Source organism: Pinus tabuliformis, chromosome 9, assembly GCF_031772625.1.
Source record: "Pinus tabuliformis cultivar Carrire ecotype Pingquan chromosome 9, CPIR1, whole genome shotgun sequence".
Classification (NCBI taxonomy): domain Eukaryota; kingdom Viridiplantae; phylum Streptophyta; class Pinopsida; order Pinales; family Pinaceae; genus Pinus; species Pinus tabuliformis.
Window position 1 is genome coordinate 286,203,750 of NC_142307.1, and position 22,585 is coordinate 286,226,334.

At 39.3% G+C, this 22,585-nt stretch overlaps 1 protein-coding gene across 6 annotated transcripts in view; it reads left to right on the top strand.

Moving 5' to 3' along the window:
• Positions 1–22,585, top strand: part of LOC149148291 (biotin synthase, mitochondrial-like) — a 328,434-nt gene that overhangs the window by 86,016 nt on the left and 219,833 nt on the right. For all 6 annotated transcript variants that reach the window (XM_089446029.1, XM_089446028.1, XM_089446024.1 and 3 more), the window contains exon 3: positions 2,294–2,499. In XM_089446029.1, the coding sequence (XP_089302155.1) occupies positions 2,294–2,499 (206 nt within the window). The remainder of the gene's footprint in view (positions 1–2,293; positions 2,500–22,585) is intronic.

Here is a 22,585-nt window from a genome sequence, read left to right on the forward strand (position 1 = left end):
TTACAACTGATCATCAGTCCACACAGGTACACATCATAGCTACTAAATCCTCCAGCTGGCCTAGTAAAAGCCAAACACCTTCACCCAAAGGCCACCTTATGCTCTTTAATAGACTTCCAACCAGCTCAAGATGTTCTGAGAAGACTCTTTCCCTTTGAGTCTCCCTTTTTCAATCAGGAATTTTGTTCTTGTCTCTAAGCCTGTATCATCCACAAGGCTGTCTAATCACTTCAGTAGGCCTAGAGCTTCTCCAGTCTGTCTAATACCAGAACATGGACATTAGTTTATCAGTCCCATGCTTAAGGTGAACAATTTACTTAATGCCCATAAACATTAAAGTCACAACATGAGAGCACATTAAAGGTTGTTTAGCAGATATATGAATACTATGCAGTGAATATAATCAGGTCTAATTTTCATCATAATTCATCATATATTATAGGGCATATTTTCCATTCAGCAGACAAGCACATAATCAATCATCTGAAGACATAGAAGACATTTTTCTCATAAGTTAAAATGAAAAAGATGCCAAACATGTGGGGTCATATTCAGTTTTGTTTGTGAACCTACTTTTGAGGAAGGGAGTTCTTCGGGAAAATTGGATGTAAGACTGGCAGGGATATCTCAAATAACATTTGATTTAAGGGTTTGTTGTTCCAAGTGTTTCAAACATTGGCGATATATCATGATGCACTCTGTTCAACAATATTATCCCTGGGGAAAATTGTGATTTTTCCAGATTTTGAATATATTGTGATACTTGCAAAATATAACAATATATTGTCAGAAATTTGCTTGTTAATGGCGAAAGTTGCCATGTCTGCTACAGGGTGCTGATAAATCCGATTTTTTGACTTATTTTGAGAAACAGAAGCAGAGGATTGAGATCAAAGGAGAAATTCACCATCTGCAATTGAGCCAAAGAGGGGAAGCTGAGTGTTATCATTGCTGTTAATGGATTTATTGTAGTGTGGGGATTGATTCCTATCTACCGTGTGGAATCAACGGAAATTGTGCAAAATGGGCTTTACAATTCACCTGAAGAAACCAAGGAGTTTGCCCTCAACCCACCCTGCAGAGGGGGCTACCACCTCCTTGATCCCCTCAACTACTCTTGGAAGTTGAAAACCCCTGGAATATTATCTTGAATAATTAACAGTGAAATGGGGAGGATAAAACCATTATTTGTTTTGTTTAATAGCATTCAAATTCAGATCAATGAGGAGTCAAGGAGACGATTCAAAAATGTTGTTAAGTAATGGAAAAATCCTGTACATGAGTTATGGGTCCATCTTGGGAGATAAGTTCACTTCAGTAAAGAGTCCAATTCATTATATTTTTTGCTATAATTTTGAGATTCAAGAATCAGGACTCAGGACAGGAATCGATATCAATGTGTGATGCATTCCTTGATATCTTATATATCAGTTATTTTTTCACATTTATATGGTAGTGCATATGTTTGATGTTATTGTTGCTTTAGATGTTTAAAAAGTTGATAACAAATGAATGCTTTTATATGTTTTTAAGTTGGTTGATTCTCCGATATTTTTCTCGATGTTGCTGATTAGTCACTTTCTAGACCCTCGTCAAGACTTTTTGTCAACATGATGTTTGAAACATTGGTTATTTCTATGGAGTAGGTGTAGGACAACTTCAGCAAGGATTCCTCTAAGTTCAGTTTGGGGGGAAATACCAGCTTCTAAACTTTAAAGATGAACTAGCAGCTCAGATAATAGCTAGGCTAAATGTATTTAGGAGAATAGATTGTACGGAGCTTGGAGCTAAGGCTGGCATGTTGGTTCATCTTGCTTATGTTGGATGCAAAGACACTTCAGATAGTTTACTCTCTGATGCAAATCTCTTGATTAATGGACTAATACATAAATGGTTTTTACTAAGTCAAAATAGCCAACACATGCTTCATAACAGTTTTGCTGCTACTTTCTCCATTACTTGCAAGTGCTTAGTGGCCTTCTCTCTTCTCTTCTTTCCACATTTCTTATAGAATGGGCATCTGACAGTTTTAAGTGCCCCTAAAAAAGTTGCCTTGTCAAAGTATTCTTTTATGTACCTGACGGTACCAGATATGCAAATCACATTTGTTGCCCACATATTCAACTGTTGGTTTCTAACCTTTTACTTTTTATGTTATGATATTGTTTTAATGAATAATTGTTACAACATAAAGTTATATGATTGGGTCAAAGGAATTCATTTGTGTTTGTTTAGTAAAGGTGTTTAGTCTAGTTTATGCCCATCTAAATAATTTTCTATGGTTTTTTGTCAGGGGCTTGGGAATGGAAGTACGCTGCACTTTGGGTATGTTGGAGAAGCAACAAGCTGAGGACCTCAAAAAGGCTGGCCTTACAGCTTATAACCATAACTTAGATACATCCAGGGAATTTTACCCCAGCATTATAACAACCAGGTCTTATGATGAAAGGCTTAAAACTCTTGAATTTGTTCGTGAAGCAGGAATCAGTGTCCGCTCAGGTTTTTACATCCTTTTCCCTTTTCTTAGTAACTTATTTGTTTATTGTATATGGAAAAATAAATTGTATGATTTTCCATTTGCATATTTCCTATCCACTAATCACACATTCTATTTGATCAAGTTCATTTAAAGAAAGCACCTAGAAGGAAATTACATCTCCAAGATCTCATATGAAGAAAGAAAATTGCTTTAAGTCTAATGGTTGTCTTGAAGTGTAGTCATAGTACTTGTCGAAACTCAGTAATTTTTTGAAAACTCAACTCAGCTCACTGCTTTGGTGAGCTGAGTGATTTTTTTATTATCAAACTTCTCAATTTTGATCAAAACTTAACGAGTTTGAACAGATTCTATGAATCTAACTGTAGATCCAGCAAGGTTGGCTATAAGTCCCAAGTTCAGAAAAACTTCATCAATTTGACTTATAAGCTCCTTCCACATATTTAATTTTTGCCCCCTTATAACAAAACACAAGAAACCCTTGGAGACTTCACCACCATTGATAGGTGGTAACCAGGATAAACAGCCAGTGCCTAACTTCGAAGCACCTTACCCAGAGATCTGGGGATCTGTGACCTCTCCAACTTCGGGTAGAGATCTTACTTATTTTTTTTGCTGAAGCAAGAGACAGTCCTTCTATTTCATTAACCCAAAAATTATGTTACATAATATACAATAATCCTTCCATCTCCATGGACCCAGGAAAAAGGGCAACCTATCAAAGACTTGACCCCCAACCCTACACCGGTAGTCACCAAACCCTCGAGATACACACTATATAGGGCAATAAGATCCCCCAACCGAAAGAAAAACTCCAGAAATTCCTACCTACCCACTTCACAAAAATGCTTCAACAATCACCATCGTCCTTGCTTCCTGCGCAAACAAATGGTTGCAGGAAAGAACATCCCATCAAAACGAGTTGAGAAAAACGACCTGGCCCCACAAAATAGCATGGTCAATCCTGACCGTAGAATCGGGCGGCGGGATCCAACAGTCAGGAGTAATATTGCACCGCTCAAGATCACTGGACATTAGTGTGCGATGGGGGCGGTATTCATTTCCACCCCCCTGCCACGTGTTGGAAGCCGAATGGAATTGCTTCCATATCTCCAAAACCATTTTCTGCCCTAGAGCTGTTCGATCGCTTGAAAACCACCTTAGATTCGGTATTTCTTCCCATAAATGGATTGAGGGGATAGTATCGTTGCCGGCAAAAACAATCCTCCCTTCCCGCACATTCTTTCTTAGGAGCTTGAACCAAAAACTGTGGCTTACTGTGTTACAACCCACCATGCTACCGCTCGAAAACCTGAGGAAACTGGTCAACTTACACTTGGGTGTTTTGCGGCTGTTCTTTGCTTGCCTCCCTCCAAAGTACCTGCTGAAAGACAGTGGTCGAACAAGCAGAGAAAAAATCATGTCGTGCCTGTCATCCTAGCATAGTTGCGAAATACTTCTCTATCCTCTACCGCCTGCTCGTCACAGAGAGATTTTAATCTACTCTGAGGCATCTCCTACCACTTCATCGCAATCCTGCATTTTGAACTGTTTACACCTTGGTTGTCCAGGATGTCCGCTAGTTTATTGGCTTTTCGTCGAACATGGTTGAAACTAACAGTTCGAAGTCCCATAAGATGACTTTGAAAGTTTGAATTCTTTGGTAAACTTGGATTAGTCTCCAGTGGTTTGAGACTTTCTCCGGCCCAATTCCACAACTAATTCTTTTCACAGAGTTTATGGTTATCTCTGAGTCCGCTTCTATAATGACATTTGAGCCATGGTCCTGCTTCAGAAACTCTAGGCATTGCTCCAAAGCCATTAATTCAGCCATATTGTTGGTGGCTCTTCCTAAATGGCAGCGAAAGATAAAAATAATGCCTCCTTCTTCATCTCTTAACACCCCTCCAAAACCAGCAGTTCTCGGGTTGCCCTTTGAAGCCCTATCAATGTTGTATTTCAGATAGCCTTTCAGGGGAGGACGCTAGAAATCCTTCTCCGTTTCCATTACTATTGCCTTCCTATTCAGGCCTTGGGGGATAATCCCTTGCATTCCCAGTTGCCTGAGAGTTCTCAACTCAGTCTCTGAGGGGGGATTCTTGGGGTGATTGCGAGCTGTGGTGCTAACTGTCTCCTTAAGCTGTTTCAAGATCAGCTCAAATAGGCGATGAGGGATAGTCTTTTCATCTTTGAATATTCTTTTGTTCCTTTCTTTCCAAACATTCCAGATAATGAAGATTGGTGTCAAGGCCCAAGCCAAGTTTAGGAACTCATGCTCCGAAAAGTTTCTTCTCCACTTGATTAGGGTATTAATGATACTTCCTCTGTCCCTGTCTGTTTGTTGAAAAATGGTAGCGAAAGAATCCCACAACCAGGAGGTGTAAATACAACTATTGAGAATATGCTCCATTGTCTCCTCTTGAGCTTCACATAGCTGGCATCTAGAAGGTCTCAGAACACCCCTCTTTCTAATATTGTCCTAAGTCAATATTTTCTTGGGATGTACCAACCACATGAAAAACTTGATCTTCATCCACCCTTGGTGCCTCCAAAGGTGTTGCTAGGACTTATCTGGAACACGAGAATCTAGTTCTAGAAGAATACCTTTTGCTTCCTTAAGATTAAAGGTGCCTTCTTTACTGTTACCCAATCTTAACTAATCTTGCCCCTCTGTTACCAAGATCATTCTTTGTTTTAACATTCTCATAAGTGCCTCTGCTTTTGTTTTTATGGGGCTGTCATCTCTGCAGTCAATGTTTTTCCGGCTTCTCCACTTTCCTGAATTAAGAGAATGATCCCAGAAATCCTTTACTTTGTTTAGTCCTTGGGAATCTGTTTCTTGCTTGAAGCTCAAAAAGTCCTCTTTTAACAGCGTTGGTTCTTGTTGTCATTTGTCCTCCCAGAAGAGTGCTAGATCTCCTGCTCTGATTTCCTAGAAACTATTTTTTTGTACTAGGCTTCTGTTTTCCCAGGCTTTATTCCAGATATATGAGCCCTTTATATTTCCAGACATTCTTATGAGATCATTAGTGTGCCAGGAGTTGGCATATTTTTCTTTCCAGATACTTGCCCATTGAGCTTTTGGCTCTTGAACCCATCGCCACCAAAGTTTGGCTCCTAAAACTTTACTAAGAATATCCTGGTCATCTAAGCCTAGACCCCCGTGGCTCTTGGGTTTACAGATTTTATCCCAAGAAACTAGGGCCCATTTTTTCTTTGTTTCCTCCTTACCCCAAAGGAAATCTCTTTGGATGTTCCTGAATTGCTGTAAGACACCTTTGGGAGCTGGGAGAGCTGATAACATGAAAACGGGGATTGATTGTAGAACAGCCTTTGTCAGAACCAACCTACTAGCCAGGTTTAGAGATCTGATGGTCCATTTTTTGACTTTGTCCTGCATCTTATTGAGCACCGGTTCCCAGATACTCTTGTGCAATGGTCTGGCCGTGAGAGGCACTCCCAAATACTTTGAGGGGAGGGAATCCCTTTGAAAGCCAAGAATTCTGGAGATATTTATCTGAATAGCAATATTAGTATTTAAGAAGAAGATTTTTGATTTAGAGAGATTAACTTCCATAATTGTAGCCATGGCAAATTTATTCAGGATTTGTTTGTAGGCCGAAGCTTCTTTGACTGTGGGGATTCCCTGCAGCATGGTATCATCTACAAATTGTTGGTGTGTTAGTGCTTGACCATTCTCAGTTAATTGAAGGCCAATAATCTTGTCGTTGACCTTAACATGCTTAATGGACCAACCAAGTCCTTCCATCATAAGGATGAAGAGAAAGGGAGAGAGCGGGTCGCCTTGCTTGAGGCCTCTAGAAGGAATAAAGATCTCTGAGGGAGATCCATTCACCAAAATTGAAAAGCTGGAGGAAGTCACCAGAGCCATAACCCATCTGACCCAGTTATGATCGAATCCAAAAGCAGTCAGAACCTTCTTGATGTAAATCCAATTCACCTTGTCATACGCTTTGGCAATGTCCAATTGTATGATCATTTCAGCCTGCCTCTTGCTAGTTAGCGTGTGAACCACCTCGTGGGCTTGAATAATGTTGTTCAGAATTTGTCTACCTTCCACATAACCGGATTGTTCCCCTGAAACTAAAGAAGGAAGTAGAGGTTTGAGTCTGTTAGCCACTACCTTGGATATTATCTTGTATACCACATTGCATAAATCTATGGGTCTATACTTATCAGCAGTTTGAGCTGTGTCCTGTTTTGGGATCAGGGAAATGAAGGAGGTATTGAGGACTTTCAGAATAGTTCTGTTCCTCCTGGAATCCTCCACTACATTCAAAATATCCTGTTTGACAATATTCTAGAAGGCTTTAAAAAAGTCCACATTGAAACCATCTGGGCCTGGTGCTTTACCATTCTGCATGTCTTTGAGAACCTCACTGACCTCCTCTTTAGTTATTGGTCTATTTAGGTTAAAATTGTCCGCTCTAGACACCAGCTTAGGGATGTGTCTAGTAACTTCCCTTATGCATTGCACTTTGTCTGAATTGTTTTCTCGAGTGATGCCTTTGAAATGCTGGACAAACACAGCTTCAATATCCTTATGAGAGATCTGAAGCTCCCCGTCCTCATCCTTTATCGAAAAGATTCTGTTGTGTGCTCTATTAGCCATGGTGGATCTATGGAAAAATCTAGTGTTACACTCTCCTTCTTTGAGCCATTAAACTCTAGACTTTTGTCTCCAAAAAATTTCCTCTTGTTTGCACAAATTCTCCCATTCTTGATGGTGTTTATCGACTTGATCACTTTTGACTTTATCAAAACCATCCATGATCAATGCCTGGTTTAGTTCCTAGATTTTGCTTTCCACTGATTTTTTGTCCACAAAAATGTTACCAAAATATTTTTTTTTCCATTCTTTGAGCCCGAGCTTAATGTGCTTTAGTCTTTTATGAAGGAGAAACATTTTTGTTCCCTGGATTTGCAAATCTTCTGACCACCATTTTTCAATATTGCTGATGAAATCTGGGTGGGAGAGCCAGATATTCTCAAATCTGAAGGGTCTATTCCTGGGAGAATCTATACCCTGGATCTCCAGTTGAATCGGCTAGTGATCTGAGCCTCCAAAGGGGAGAACTTTTGCTGTTATTTCTTTATCTATAAGCATATGCTCCTTTGAGATCATATATCTGTCTAACTTGGAGGCTACCTGTGCCTCTCCTCTTTTGTTGTTCCAGGTAAAAAGGCCTAATTTGCAGCCCTAATCCCAGGTAAAGAGCCCTAATCTGCAGCTAAAGGTAGCCCTAATCCGCAGCTAGAAGAGGCTCTTATCTGCATCGAGAAGAGCCCTAATCCGCAGCTAAAGGGAGCCCTAATCTGCAACAAGGGGAAGGCCCTAACCAACAACTAGAGGAGGCCCTATGCTACCCTACCTAAGGGTGATATGGATATATCCTAGCTGCAACAATCTCGAGTTTGGACAGCGTGGGAAAACAGGGATCCGAAGTTTGCTATAGGAGGCCGAGTGGTTGTTGTAAGTGCGGATAGTCTTAGTGCTGGAACAGTGATATAATCAGGATCCGAGTTTGTTGTGAAGAGGGCCGAGAAGGCTGACTGTTAGGCCAAGTTCGTAAGGGTCAAACACGTCGCTGTTTGGAAGTTATTTTGGCACATTTTCGGAGGCCTGTTGCTACAATAATATGTTGTGCTAGGCTGCAGGCCATAGCACACAACTAGAGGCTGTGTGAGGGCTGTCAAGGGTGGACAACACCCTAAGCAAGCAGCGTGGGTGAGGAGACCTATGAGGGTATGCCGCAACCCTTAAAGGGTTAGTTTGTTGACTATGGGATGAAACTAGGGCTGCTGCAAGTGCCCTAACCAGGTATGCAACAAACAGTTGTGCAAACAAATGACAACATGGTCTAATTGGACTATTTGGGCATGTTGGTGTAGCTGGACATATTCTGGGACAACAGTTAGTACAAGAGCTAACCAGCCTGCCATAGGGCATTTAATGCCTCTATGGTTGCTGGTTCACATGGATGATGGTCATACATAGTATGGCAAAGATCAGGGAGTGGTGGTTCTTTTCCGACTGATGTGTTGGTCGACTACTCCGTCTCTCTAACGGCGTTCGTCTCCCTCCCGTCCAATACTGTTCCTTTTACATTTATTGATAGAAAGTGCAGGTTGTCCTGATCCGTGTGACAGGAGATGAGGATCACAAGGTCAGCCGTCGATTAGAAGTAGACTTTCGACGGTATAGATCTAAATGTGTGGGCGCGCAATTGAAATTTGAATTAAATGATAAATTAAAAAAAGAACGACGATTGTAAATAAAAAGGAACTCGATTCTACGACAATGACAAAATCCTTGTTGTGTTTTGAATTTGCAGAGCGGATGAAAAGTAAAAGAGATGGCGAGTACGAAGGAGACAAAGAGCTCAGGTTTGGGAGGACCTTAAATTTTCTGAATACTAATACAATTTTTTTTACTGTGATTTTTTTATTATGAAGAAACTTTTTCGTAGGTTTTTCACCCCTCCGCCCCATTCAAGTCAATTTTTAGGCTCAGGTGCCTCACTCAAGTCAAGTCAATACGCTCAAAACTCTGTAATTGTCTTCCAATTTCCCAAATCGATTTCTCCATTTTTCATTTTCCTTGTTTTGTATCTCCAACTCAGCGTTTGACGAAGGATGGAGTTTGCCAAAACTGCAACGTTGTGATTTTCTCACTTTATATCTCGTTATCACAATCACTTAGAATACGCATCCACGTTTATGCAAATCAAAAGAAACGCATCAATTCTAGCTGCTATTTCCGAAGAAAGACTGAGTTTCAACGTGAACGCAACTTTTCAGGACTCTAGAGATCATTGGAGATACATTTTGTTAGATTTATAATTGAATAACCAAGTTAAATAGGCATTAATATTATTTTAAAATATTTTCAATTTAATGTCGAATATTAAATTAAATTAGTCACTCAATCTAAACTCTCTGGAATAATCATAATCATATGCACGACTACGATATTTTTGCTCATTTTTCTTTGGTGATGTTGTTGATTTGAGCTGTTGAGTAATTATATAACTAAGTAACAACAACACTTTTAATTAGTTATATAACTCATTTTTCTTTTGAGTAATTATATAACTAATTAACAACAACACTTTTAATTCAATGTCTCTCGTCAACATGACCATCGCATATATAACAAATGGCATGTATTACATTCTATAATTCAATATTATATTATATTATATGCCAGTGTTTTAAAGAATAAAAGTTAGTGGTAAAAGATATATTTTATTTGAAATAAAAGCTATCATTTATGTTATTTATATAAAATATATGTGTATTTTAAAGATTAATGTACTAAAGAAAAGAAAAAGTGGTACTTAATATAATAAAAAGAGATTTTAAATATGAAATTTCAAATAAGATGATATTATTTTCTTTTCACAAATTTAGTATAGAGAAAAGAAAAAGATTGTAAGGTTAAATAATTTTATATTAAAAATAATAAAATAATAATTATATTAAAAAGATAAAATAAATATAATTTATTTAAAATAAAATAATATATATATATATATATATTAATTTCAAAGTAAATTAAAATTTATATTAAATTTAACTGAGTTTAATTAACATATTTTGAAATCATATTAATAAAATTGTTTAAAATAATTGTTAAAATATATTTATATTTTTTATAAAGTATAAAAGATTATATTAAATTCGTATTAAAAGGAAAATGAGAAGAAGTTGTGCTAATAAAATATTGATAATGAGGAAGGCATAAACTTGAAATCCTTAATATTAACAAATTAATGAAGAAATAGAAGGGTGAGTCATTCTTTTTTTAATTAATTTTTTCAATCCATAAAAGACAGTATATTTTGATAATTAATATTATTTTTTATTAATCTTACAGTTATATAATAAATTTTATATTATTTTAATAAAATGATACGTTATCTAATTTTAAGGTTACAAACAAGCTAGGCACCAAATTAGTGTATGAGACCTCTTATTTTTGGGACAAAGGATGCACCTTTGCACAAAGATTTGATTGCTAAAGTCTATGAAGGCATCCCCTCTTGCTTTGAACCTTTGACCTCTTACTAGGAAACACATGCTCTTAACCATTAATAAACAAATTCATAAATTATAGATTAATTGTTTTGTTTGGTGTTTTTTTCTCTAACAAGTTTTAGGGTTGACAATAAAAACCACCTTCTAAGAATTAAACTATCAAAAAGGGTCCAAACTTCATATAATCCATTTATCATTAAATGAAATAAATAACATATGTAATATAAAAATTAAAGTATTAAAAAAATATATAAATATACACCTTCCCTTTTATTATTATTATTAAAATATTTTGAAGTAGATATTGTAATGTAAATACATATATCTACATAGTTATTTGTATTTTTGTTATCATAAATATATATACAATTATTCAATTTTCACGATCATATTATAATTTAAAGTGATTTTTTTGTTATTATTATTATGTATTTAAATTTATTGCAAAAGCTAATTTTTTTTATTTGTATTTTTCACTACTTTTATTTTGAAATTCAAAGTAATACCACATCATCATGAGCTTATAATATTTTTGTAAATCTTTATTATAAAGAATGAAAATTAACTTTGTTAAAAAATTTTTTATATCATTTTTAAATTTTTTTTTTTCAGAGAAAAAAAGCAACATAGATTATATTAAGGAGATATAAAGATCATTATACATGTGAGTTCAGGAGCCTCAGTCGAAATAAAAAGATCATAGAGATAGGGAAAAACACATAGTTCCCCAAATGAGCGGAATGAGAACAGATGTAACCATCAAAAAGGAGATGGTCTATAACATAAGACTTAGAATAACACAAGTATTGGACCCAGGAGGGGCCGCAAAATAAGCTATGGATCTACATGATCTGATTGATCTATCAGAGAGACAATGCTGCCAAAAAAATATCCAGCTAGTCCAGGGAAGGCATGGACCCCGAAATTGAGATCAAAATGGAGTCAAGGGGCTGACAGATATTCTGGAAGATACATCCATTCCTCCATTTCCAGATGAACCAGCAAGTGAGGATGAAAAGAGCACGCCAGGAAGGGCGCTGGGCACTCCACCAGAAGAAACCATCCTGGGAAAGGAGACCGCGAGCACGCCCGAGACGGAGAGCCGAGGCCAGGCATCACCATGAAAGACAGGAACAGAGGGGAGGCGGAAAAGACCTCGAGCCGGTGAGGCTGGAGGAGGAAACCGAAAGGTCACCTTTGTTGAGGATTAAATAGAAGAGCTGTGATTTCCGCCAGATGTTCAATGTCATGCAAGATCGAGACTAAGCTGTGCCACGTCCCAGCAGGTGGCCATGTTCTAGCGAAGATGAGATAGCGTTTACAGGTTGACGGACGCACTTGGATGAAAGACAGCCTCCGGTGCAGGAGCTTCCGTCGGGCGTTCGGTTCATGCAAGAAAGGAGAGAGTCACGCACATGGTAGATGGGCGCCTCCGGTAGGTGGATGGTCTTCAGAAGCTTTTGGTATTGGTTGAAATCATCCTAAGGTGATACAAATCGAGCGCGTCGAGACGGAGGAGCCACACACTATCAGCCAGCTGTAGAATTCAACCAGTGAAGCCATGGGAAGGTGCATCACCTTAGGACGATTTCAACCAATACCAAAAGCTTCTGAAGGCCATTCACCTACCGGAGGCGCCCAACTTGCCATGTGCGTGATTCTCTCCTTTCTTGCATGAACCGGACGCCCGACGAAAGCTCCTGCACCGGAGGCTGTCTTTCATCCAAGTGCGTCCGTCAACCTGTAAACGCTATCTCGTCTTTGCTGGAACATGGCCACCTGCTGGAACGTGGCACAGCTTAGTCTCGATCTTGCATGACATTGAACATCTGGCGGAAATCACAGCTCTTCTATTTAATCCTCAACAAAGGTGACCTTTCGGTTTCCTCCTCCAGCCTCACCGGCTCGAGGTCTTTTCTGCCTCCCCTCTGCTCCTGTCTTTCATGGTGATGCATGGCCTCGGCTCTCCGTCTCGGGCGTGCTCGCGGTCTCCTTTCCCAGGATGGTTTCTTCTGATGGAGTGCCCAACGCCCCTCCTGGCGTGCTCTTTTCATCCTCACTTGCTGGTTCATCTGGAAATGGAGGAATGGACGTATCTTCCAGAATATCTGTCAGCCCCTTGACTCCATTTTGATCTCAATTTCGGGGTCCATGCCTTCCCTGGACTAGCTGGATATTTTTTTGGCAGCATTGTCTCTCTGATAGATCAATCAGATCATGTAGATCCATAGCTTATTTTGCGGCCCCTCCTGGGTCCAATACTTGTGTTATTCTAAGTCTTATGTTATAGACCATCTCCTTTTTGATGGTTACATCTGTTCTCATTCCGCTCATTTGGGGAACTATGTGTTTTTCCCTATCTCTATGATCTTTTTATTTCGCCTGAGGCTCATGAACTCACATGTATAATGATCTTTATATCTCCTTAATATAATCTATGTTGCTTTTTTTCTCTGAAAAAAAAATTTAAAAAATGATATAAATTTTTTTTTAACAAAGTTAATTTTCATTCTTTATAATAAAGATTTGCAAAAATATTATAAGCTCATGATGATGTGGTATTACTTTGAATTTCAAAATAAAAGTAGTGAAAAATACAAATAAAAAAAATTAGCTTTTGCAATAAATTTAAATACATAATAATAATAACAAAAAAATCACTTTAAATTATAATATGATCGTGAAAATTGAATAATTGTATATATATTTATGATAACAAAAATACAAATAACTATGTAGATATATTTATTTACATTACAATATCTACTTAAAAATATTTTAATAATAATAATAAAAGGGAAGGTGTATATTTATATATTTTTTTAATATTTTATTTTTTATATTACATATGTTATTTATTTCATTTAATGATAAAATGGATTATATGAAGTTTGGACCCTTTTTGATAGTTTACTTCTTAGAAGGTGGTTCTATTGTCAACCCTAAAACTTGTTAGAGAAAAAAACACCAAACAAAATAATTAATCTATAATTTATGAATTTGTTTATTAATGGTTAAGCGCATGTGTTTCCTAGTAAGAGGTCAAAGGTTCAAAGCAAGAGGGGATGCCTCATAGACTTTAGCAATCAAATCTTTGTGCAAACGTGCATCCTTTGTCCCAAAAATAAGAGGTCTTATACACTAATTTGGTGCCTATCTTGTTTATAATCTTAAAATTAGATAACGTATCATTTCATTAAAATAATATAAAATTTATTATATAACTGTAAGATTAATAAAAAATAATATTAATTATCAAAATAAACTGTCTTTTATAGATTGAAAAAATTAATTTAAAAAAAATGACTCACCCTTCTATTTCTTCATTAATTTGTTAATATTAAGGATTTCAAGTTTATGCCTTCCTCATTATCAATATTTTATTAGCACAACTTCTTCTCATTTTCCTTTTAATACGAATTTAATATAATCTTTTATACTTTATAAAAAATATAAAATATATTTTAACAATTATTTTAAACAATTTTATTAATATGATTTCAAAATATGTTAATTAAACTCAATTAAATTTAATATAAATTTTAATTTACTTTGAAATTAATATATATATGGAGAGCATGGGGGAGAAAAGGATGCGCTCTGCTAGGGTTTGCAGGAGCCGCCACAGCAGGGCATGACTAGAGGACTCTGCTAGGGTCAGCGCAAGCAAGGCTGAAGACGACAAGACAGGGAAACGGATCAGGCAGGAGGGGCAGACCCGTGTGCTGCGGTTCTTTTTCACTTATTGGGTCAGGGTAGCAACGGAGAGACAGGCACTGAGAGGAAATGGAAGAGCCGAAGGGGGGGGAGAGATCCCCTCCTTCAAGAATGTGGTAACTGGGGAAAACAGCGGAAGTGGAATGAGGCACACCCAGAAGGACAGCCATGTCCCAGTCATGGGTAATTTATGGCAGAAAAGGATGAAAGGGAAATGTCTCCCACGGGCTCAGAAAAAACCACGATATGTCATCCCTTGTAACAAGCTGGAGGAATACAACTGCTAGATGAAGGACCATGCCTTGATTTGTAAATTCATTGGTTACTGGCCTTCGGAGAAGGAGCTACTTCGTTGGATTGACCAGAAATGGAAACCTCGAGGTCATATTGATTTGAAACTGGGAGCCAAGGGATTTTTCACAGCAATCTTCACGAACGTGGAAGATAAGAACAGGATATTCGAAGAAGGACCATATTTTTTGAACAATGCAGGTCTGTTCATGAAATACTGGGAGGAACGATATAACCCAGAAAAAGAAAAGTTGCTGGAGGCACCAATCTGGGTCAGGCTTTTTGGATTGCCTGATGAATGCTGGGACCCTGAAATATTAGAAGGAATCGGCAACACAATCGGAAGTTTTGTTAAGGCTGCAGAGGCTACAAAACGGGGTAAGTATAACGCCTTTGCAAGAATCTGTGTATACATGAATTTGGCGGAACCCCTTCCTGATAGCATTGAGATGGAATATCATGATGAGGTGTGGGATCAGCCAATAGATTACGAACACATCCCTTTCAGGTGCTGAAACTGTCATGAATACGGCCATTTATACAGGCAATGCCCGTTAAACAATGAGGGAGAAACAAAGAAAAGCCAAGAGGAAGGGGCTGAGGGTTTCCAACAGGTCACAAGAAGACGCAGGCAAAACAAGGAGGGCCCCAGATCGCAACTTCAGAAGAAACCAGCTCAAATGTCAAGCCAGAACAAATTTCAGGTATTACAGGAGGGCAATGAGGATTATGAAGTAAATTTAGAGGATGACGAGGACCCTGGGAACAGCCCAATGGAAATAGTAAAGGAAAGTAAAGGAAAGGAAGTAGACCAAGGGAAAGTCGATGGAGAACGGACAGAGGAACAGCTGGAAGATACCGCAATGCAATCACAAATGAAGGTGGAGAACCAGGTAGAAAATGAGGTTGAGGAAGAGAGAATAATGAAACGACTTCTTCAAGAATGGAAATACCTTGATAGAAGATTCATACATGAAAAACAAAAACAACTGTATAAGGAAGTATTCCAGAAATATAAGGAGAAAAAAGGAGAGAAAATAGTTAAGCAGGTGATGACTGGAAATGATCAAGGGACAGAATTGATGGGAGTGGACAGCTCTGGCAAAAATAGTAGAAAAAGGGGCCGGAAGACAATGAATGAAACCATCCAAACGGTGGGAGAAGAGTTGATCAATTCAGGTAAAGTGATACCTCTGTCAGAGGTTTTTTTCCCTTCCTATCAAAAGTTTTAAATGATTGTTATCAGTTGGAATATTAGGGGTTTAAACAGTAAGGGCAAACAAAGGTACATGAAAGATAAGTTGAAAAAAGAGAAACCTAACATTATGATTTTGCAGGAGACTAAAATATCGATTCAACAGCTTGAGGGTATTATAGGAAAAAATAATCTTCATTACGAAGTGATGGGGTTGGATGCTATCGGATCTGCAGGAGGTATAGCAATTTTGTGGAACCCTAATGATATCCTCCTGGATAGATGGACTAGTATGAGTAGAATCCTTACTGGTCAAGGTAGGATAGTGGGAACCAAGGAGCAGGTTGTTGTTTCAGGGGTTTATGGACCCCCCTCCTTGGGGGAAAAAGAAAACTTCATAGCAAGCATGAAAGGTATCCGGAGATTGTATCCCGAAGCTGCCTGGATCATAGGGGGGGACTTTAACTTAATCAGATCCTTGGATGAGAAAAAAGGAGGGGTGAGAAAGGCGGACCAAATCATGGATAGATTCAATGAGATGATAGAGGATTTAAGACTAGTTGACATTCAGACTATTAATGGGATCTTTACATGGAATAACAGGAGAGGAGGTAAAAATCAAATTGCTTCTAGGTTGGACAGATTCCTAGTTTCAGAAGCTATTATGAATAAAGACATTTTTGTAGAAGCAAAGATTATACCCTCCTTGGGGTCTGATCACTGGCCGATTAGATTAGAGCTCGACATCAAAAAGAATTGTGGGAGGAGACCTTTTCGGTTTGAATCTTTCTGGTTGAGAGACCCAGAATTCATTAAGAAAGTCGAGGAATGGTGGCGACAATCTTGGTTCCAATTAAAACTAAAAGAGCTGAAGGGTAAAATAAAAAAATGGAACAAAGAAGAGTTTGGAAACATCTTTGAGGATAAACAAAAACTAGAAGGAGAAATGGAAAGCATTCAGCAAAAGATGATACTGGAAGGCAGGACAGAGGATAGCATCAACAAAGAAGGGGTCATCCTGGGGAAATTAGAAGAAAGGCGAAAGCAGGAGGAGGTTCTATGGAGACAGAAATCTCGCATAAAATGGCTGAGAGAGGGAGAACGAAATACTAAATTCTTCCATCAGGCAATGATTAAACATAGACAGAGGAACATAATCCTATCCATTAAGGATAGGAGTGGTAATAGAGTGGTGGAGCAAGAAGAGATAGAACAGGTTCTTGTGGATCACCATAAAGAGATATTGTCTGAACCACAGGCTGATAGATCTAGAGCCATTCAGGAAATCTGCTCGGCCATTCCCAGCCTTGTCACTGAAGACCAAAATAAGGCTCTGATGAGAGCTGCGACCCTCGAAGAGGTAGAAGAAACGGTGAAAGCAATGAAGAAGGGTACTGCCCCGGGACCAGATGGCTTCACGGTTGACTTTTACCAGGCGGGTTGGCATTTCTTGGGGGGGAGATCCTTGAGCTGGTTGAAGAATCAAGAAGGAATCAAAAGGTATGGCCGGCTCTCAACGCTACCTTTTTTGCTTTAATTCCTAAAGGTGAGAATTTAGAGGATGCAAATGGCTTTAGGCCAATAGCATTATGCAATGTCATTTACAAGATTATAACGTCCCTGATAGCTAGGAGATTAAAACCCCTTTTAGACCAGCTAATATCTACAGAACAAACTGGTTTTGTTGAAGGAAGACAGATCCTTGATGGTCTGGTTGTAACTCAGGAAGTTCTGCACTCTCTTAAGGTTAAAAAACAAAAAGGCATGCTGATCAAGCTGGATTTATCTAAGGCTTATGACCGATTGAATTGGAGTTACCTAGGCAATGTCCTAGAGAGCTTTGGGTTCAATATGAGGTGGATTGCCTGGATCCACAGCTTGATCTCCTCTCCAAATTTCTCCATCCTGGTCAATGGAACTCCAACGAAAACTTTTAATGCTTCTCGTGGTCTTAGACAAGGAGATCCTTTATCCCCTTTTCTGTTCATCCTTGCTGCTGAAGGTTTGGGTCGCTTTATTAAACAGGAAAGGGAGGCAAACAGGCTAAAGGGTCTCAAGCTTTGGGGGAATAATCTGCCCTTAACCCACCAGCGATTCGTGGATGACATTATGCTTTTTGGAGAACCAACAGTCAAAGAAGTCAGACAAATCAGAAGAATTTTGGATCTCTTTGCGGAGGCATCTGGCCTGGAAATTAACAGAGACAAATCGTGTATCTTCATATTCAACACAACAGACCAGGTTAGAAATCACATCACCAGACTTTTGGGCTTCAGAAGAGGGGAATTACCTACGAGGTATTTAGGTAATCTTCTAGACCTTACCTCTAAAAAGGTGAAGAATTGGCAGGGGGTCTTGGATAAATTGAACGCAAAGGTTGCAAACTGGGCCTTCAGAGCCTTAAACATTGCAGGTAGAATCGTCTTGGTGAAATCTGTCTTGCAAGCGATCCCAATTTATCCTCTCTCAATTTTGGCTGCTCCGTTAGGGGTTTGTACTAAAATCAGAGAAATCATAAGGAACTTTATCTGGAGAGGACCCGACCAAAAAAAGAAGTGGGCTCTTGTATCCTGGGAACAGTTAACGAAGAGAAAGGAGAAAGGTGGCTTAGGGCTGAGAGACCCTGAAACTCTCAACAGGGTCCTGGGAGCTAAGTTGTGGTGGAGGTGGCTCCGGGGTGGCAATGATCTGTGGAAGATAATATGGAAGACTAAATATAACATGCCGGACTCAACGTTAGAAATCCTAAGGCAACAGGAAACGCCTAAAGGTTCTCCTATTTGGGACCTGGCTCGCCTGAACCGGGACCTGGTGGAAAAACATGCTTTCTGGGAGATCCGGGGAGGAGCAGAAGCAAATTTTTGGGAAGATAGGTGGCAACAGAGAGAAAGCCTGAGTAGAATCCATGATTTTAATCAAATCCGAGCCAGAATAGAAGGCAACAAGACCAGTGTTAGAGACTACTGGAAAGATCAAGCTGTGGAAGAAGGGTGGAGAGTGTGGATTGATCCAGTGGAATGGGACAGGGAGATTGAGGAAAACCTACAAGACAAATACAAAAAAGAAGTTGGATCCAAGAAAATCAGAGCTCGTGATGGCCAGGGTATCCTTAGATGGGGTAATTCTATGAAGGGCCTGTTTACCACCAAAGAAGCTTATTACTTAGTTGATCCTCAGAATGGGGATGGAGGAAATTTGGACTGGAAAGCCGTTTGGGAAGAGAATTGGTGGCCAAAAGTCTCTATCTTCATATGGTTGGCTATAAAAAACAAGATCCTAACCTGGGATAGGATCCAGAAAAAGGGCTTCAGGGGGCCTTCGATATGCTGTCTTTGCAACAAGGAAGGGGAAACCCGGGATCATCTTCTGATTAAGTGTCCATTTTCTAAGCATTTGTGGGTGAATATTAAGCAGACCTTCAATAAACCAGGTTGGGTCATCAATGATATCAATGAACTGGTCTTCAAATGGAACAAGGAGGCCTTCCAGCCCAAGGTCGTTAAAAGAGCCTGGAATCTTATGCCTGGGTTTGTTATGTGGATGATCTGGAAGGAGAGAAATCGGAGGATTTTTCAGAATATGTCAAAGAATATGGAGACAACCTGGGTAAAAGCAGTTGAGCTCATGCGGGAAACAGTTCTGGTGGAGAGATGGTACGAGGATGATTGGAAGACTAATAAGGAGGAACAAGAAATTTTGAGGAAGTTAAACTTAAAAATAGAAATGGTCCATCATAAGCTATCCGTTCCTCAGGATATGAGGAACCAGAGCCCTGACAAGTTCAGTCACCCCAGGGATGCCTTTGTTAAGTTAAATTTCGATGGGGCTTCGAAAGGAAACCCAGGAGAAGCAGGCTTCGGAGGTATCTTCAGAGATAGCAATAAACAGGTCAGATGGATATTTGCAGAAGGAGGAGGGGAGATGACTAATAATGAAGCTGAATTTTGGGCACTCCATCAAGGATTAAGGATTGCAGTTAGAAATGGTTATCCTAACCTGGAAATCTCGGGCGATTCTCAGATTGCAGTGGACATGGTGAGGAAATTAAATAATGGTAAAAGCTGGGAAAAGGCCACTACCAGTTGGCGAACTGCGGGTATCGTTCAGGATATTGCAGCTCTATTAAAAAAGATTGACTATACGGTAGTAAGCCATGTCCGCAGGAAAGGTAACCAGGCGGCTGATTTCCTGGCCAACTGGGGCAGCAGAGGGAGGAGTAACAGGGTTGATCAACAATGGAAGGCTGTTTGTGGAAACAGCGAGTGGAAAGAGTTGGCGGAGATCATTAAAGAGGATTATGACCAAGTCACGTAAGCACCTTGTCGGATCTCTGAGCTGGCACAAGCAAAGGACGTGGAGATCCCGATTGTTGATCAGTGATCAATCGGGGAGGCTTAATGAAATGATGTTTGAGTACAGAGCTGTACTTTGGCAGAGTGCGAAAGTAATGGCATTCGATCTTGCGCAAGGTGAGATCATTAAGGTATGTAATTTCAGTGGTGGGGATGGTGGGCTGTAAGAAGCCTCGTTAACAAACAGTAACCAAGGAATAATTACCATTAATGATGCCAACAGCGAAAACAAATGGCGGCATTTGATCGCCGGTGATAATCGGTATGAGAAGGTAAAAAATCCTACTTATATCAAGTTCGGGGAAGGCGACCGGACATCTGTTTGTTTCCAAATTGGGAGAGAAGCGAGTAGGGTGTTGGAGAGCCATCTGGCCTGGATTGAACGCGTGGAGCAACAGAGATATCCCAGCAAAGGAAGCAGGCGAATTATGGAGACCAGACAGCGGACTAAGGAGATTAAGGATCATCTGAGAGTAGCGACAGAGGCGCAGGATAAGAAAGGGAAGGGCATTGCCCAGGATAGTCCCCCGACGAAAATTTGGGAAATTGATGATGAGTCGGAGGAAGAACTCCCGCGGGATGATGATGGAGGGTGGTCGGCCACGCAGATGAGGGCTGTAGCTAAGGAATTGCACCAGCAGTGTGAAGGGTGTCCTGAATCGAAAGGGAAGAAGGAGCGGAGCTCGGGGCTGAGGAACCGTGCGGGAAGCCTGGCTGAGGAAATGGAGGTGAGTAGAAAAAGAGGTTGGGGTCAGAGGAAGCGGACGCAGGGGGAAGGCGAGATCTCGGGGCGGAAGCCAAATCCTGAGAAAAAGACAAGGGATACCGTGAATTACAGGCTCAGACGGGCGGAACGAGCATTCCAGAGTGGGTCTGACCCTGCTGTTCGAAAAGTTATGCAGTTTTTGGAGGAGGAGTCCCTCCAGAATCAGTCTGCGGACGAAATGGAAGAATGGGAGTCATTGCTCCACGACCCTGGTCATACCAGGGGGCGAATGACTCTCTTTAAACAGTCACTTCACATTTACTGGGTGATGAAGGGGTTACTAGCGAAGGCGCTCGAGCAGGTGGCAAAAGAGATGGTGGAGCTGGTCAAGGGAGAACCGGACCTTCGCAGAGAACTTAGTTTCATTCGCGTTGCTATGGAGCGTCAGGAGGAAAAGATGGAGGCCATGCACCAGCTGCTGAAAAGCATGCAACTAATAATATTTTTAACATTATTAGTTTTTACAAAATGATATTTTCCTTTATTATCTAATAATATAATCCAAACATAACATCCCCTAATTTTCACTAAATTTTAAGCAACTTGTTATTTTCCATATTCCTTATCTTATTCTTATATATTACCTATCTATTCCTGACATGTTCTAAATGAACCCTGAGATACAATACTTCAACATTGTGCAATGTCGAAAACAAAAACTTCTAGAACATCTCTACCTAAAACCCCATTACGCTCCACTCCATGCGAAGTTTTTGTTTTGGAAACTCTTTTCCAGATAACCGCTTTTCTAGCACCGACATCCTTTACCGGTGTACCCTTTTGACACTGTGTCCATAAGTCAATTGAGTGGATAAAACTAATATTTCTTTCAAAACATATATAGCAACCCATGTTTTCTACGAGGTTCGGTTCTTTAAAAAATTCCGGATGCCCTATATTATCCTAGACTTATAACCCAAAAAAAAAAGTTAAGAAGTGTTAGGATAGTTCTTTCAAAAAATATATAGCAACCCATGTTTTCTACGAAGTTCGGTTCTTTAGATAGTTCCGGGTGCCCTATATTATCCTAGATTTATAGCCAAAAAATAAATAAATAAATAAGTTAAGAAGTGCCAAGATAGTTCTTTCAAAACATATATAGTAACCCATGTTTTCTACGAGGTTTGGTTCTTTAGACAGTTCCGGGTGCTCCTAGATTTATAACCAAAAAAAAAAAATAATAATAAGTTAAGAAGTGCTAGGATAGTTCTTTCAAAACATATATAGCAACCCATGTTTTCTACGAGGTTCGGTTCTTTAGACGGTTCCGGGTGCCCTATATTATCCTAGATTTATAACCCAAAAAAAAAGTTAAAAAGTGCCAGGATAGTTCTTTCAAAACATATATAGCAACCCATGTTTTCTACGAGGTTCGGTTCTTTAGACAGTTCTAGGTGCCCTATATTATCCTAGATTTATAACCTGTTAGCCTCCTGTTGCGACAGGTGTTCATTTTTCATGATTAACATTTTACATGCAAAATATGTCATACTTTGCATACTGCAATGTTCCATATTTCCAGAAGAGACCAAAGAAGAAGCCATGAAGTGTGCTAGTCCAAATGCCACTGTTGAGTTCCAAATTTTGGTGACTTAACCATTTTTAAAAGAATGTTCTATAAAAGGGAAGGCCAAACAGCTTAATCTTGGCCTCCCTAGGTTTCAATTTCCTGTTTTAGAAAATAGAAAATGATATCTGTCCAAACA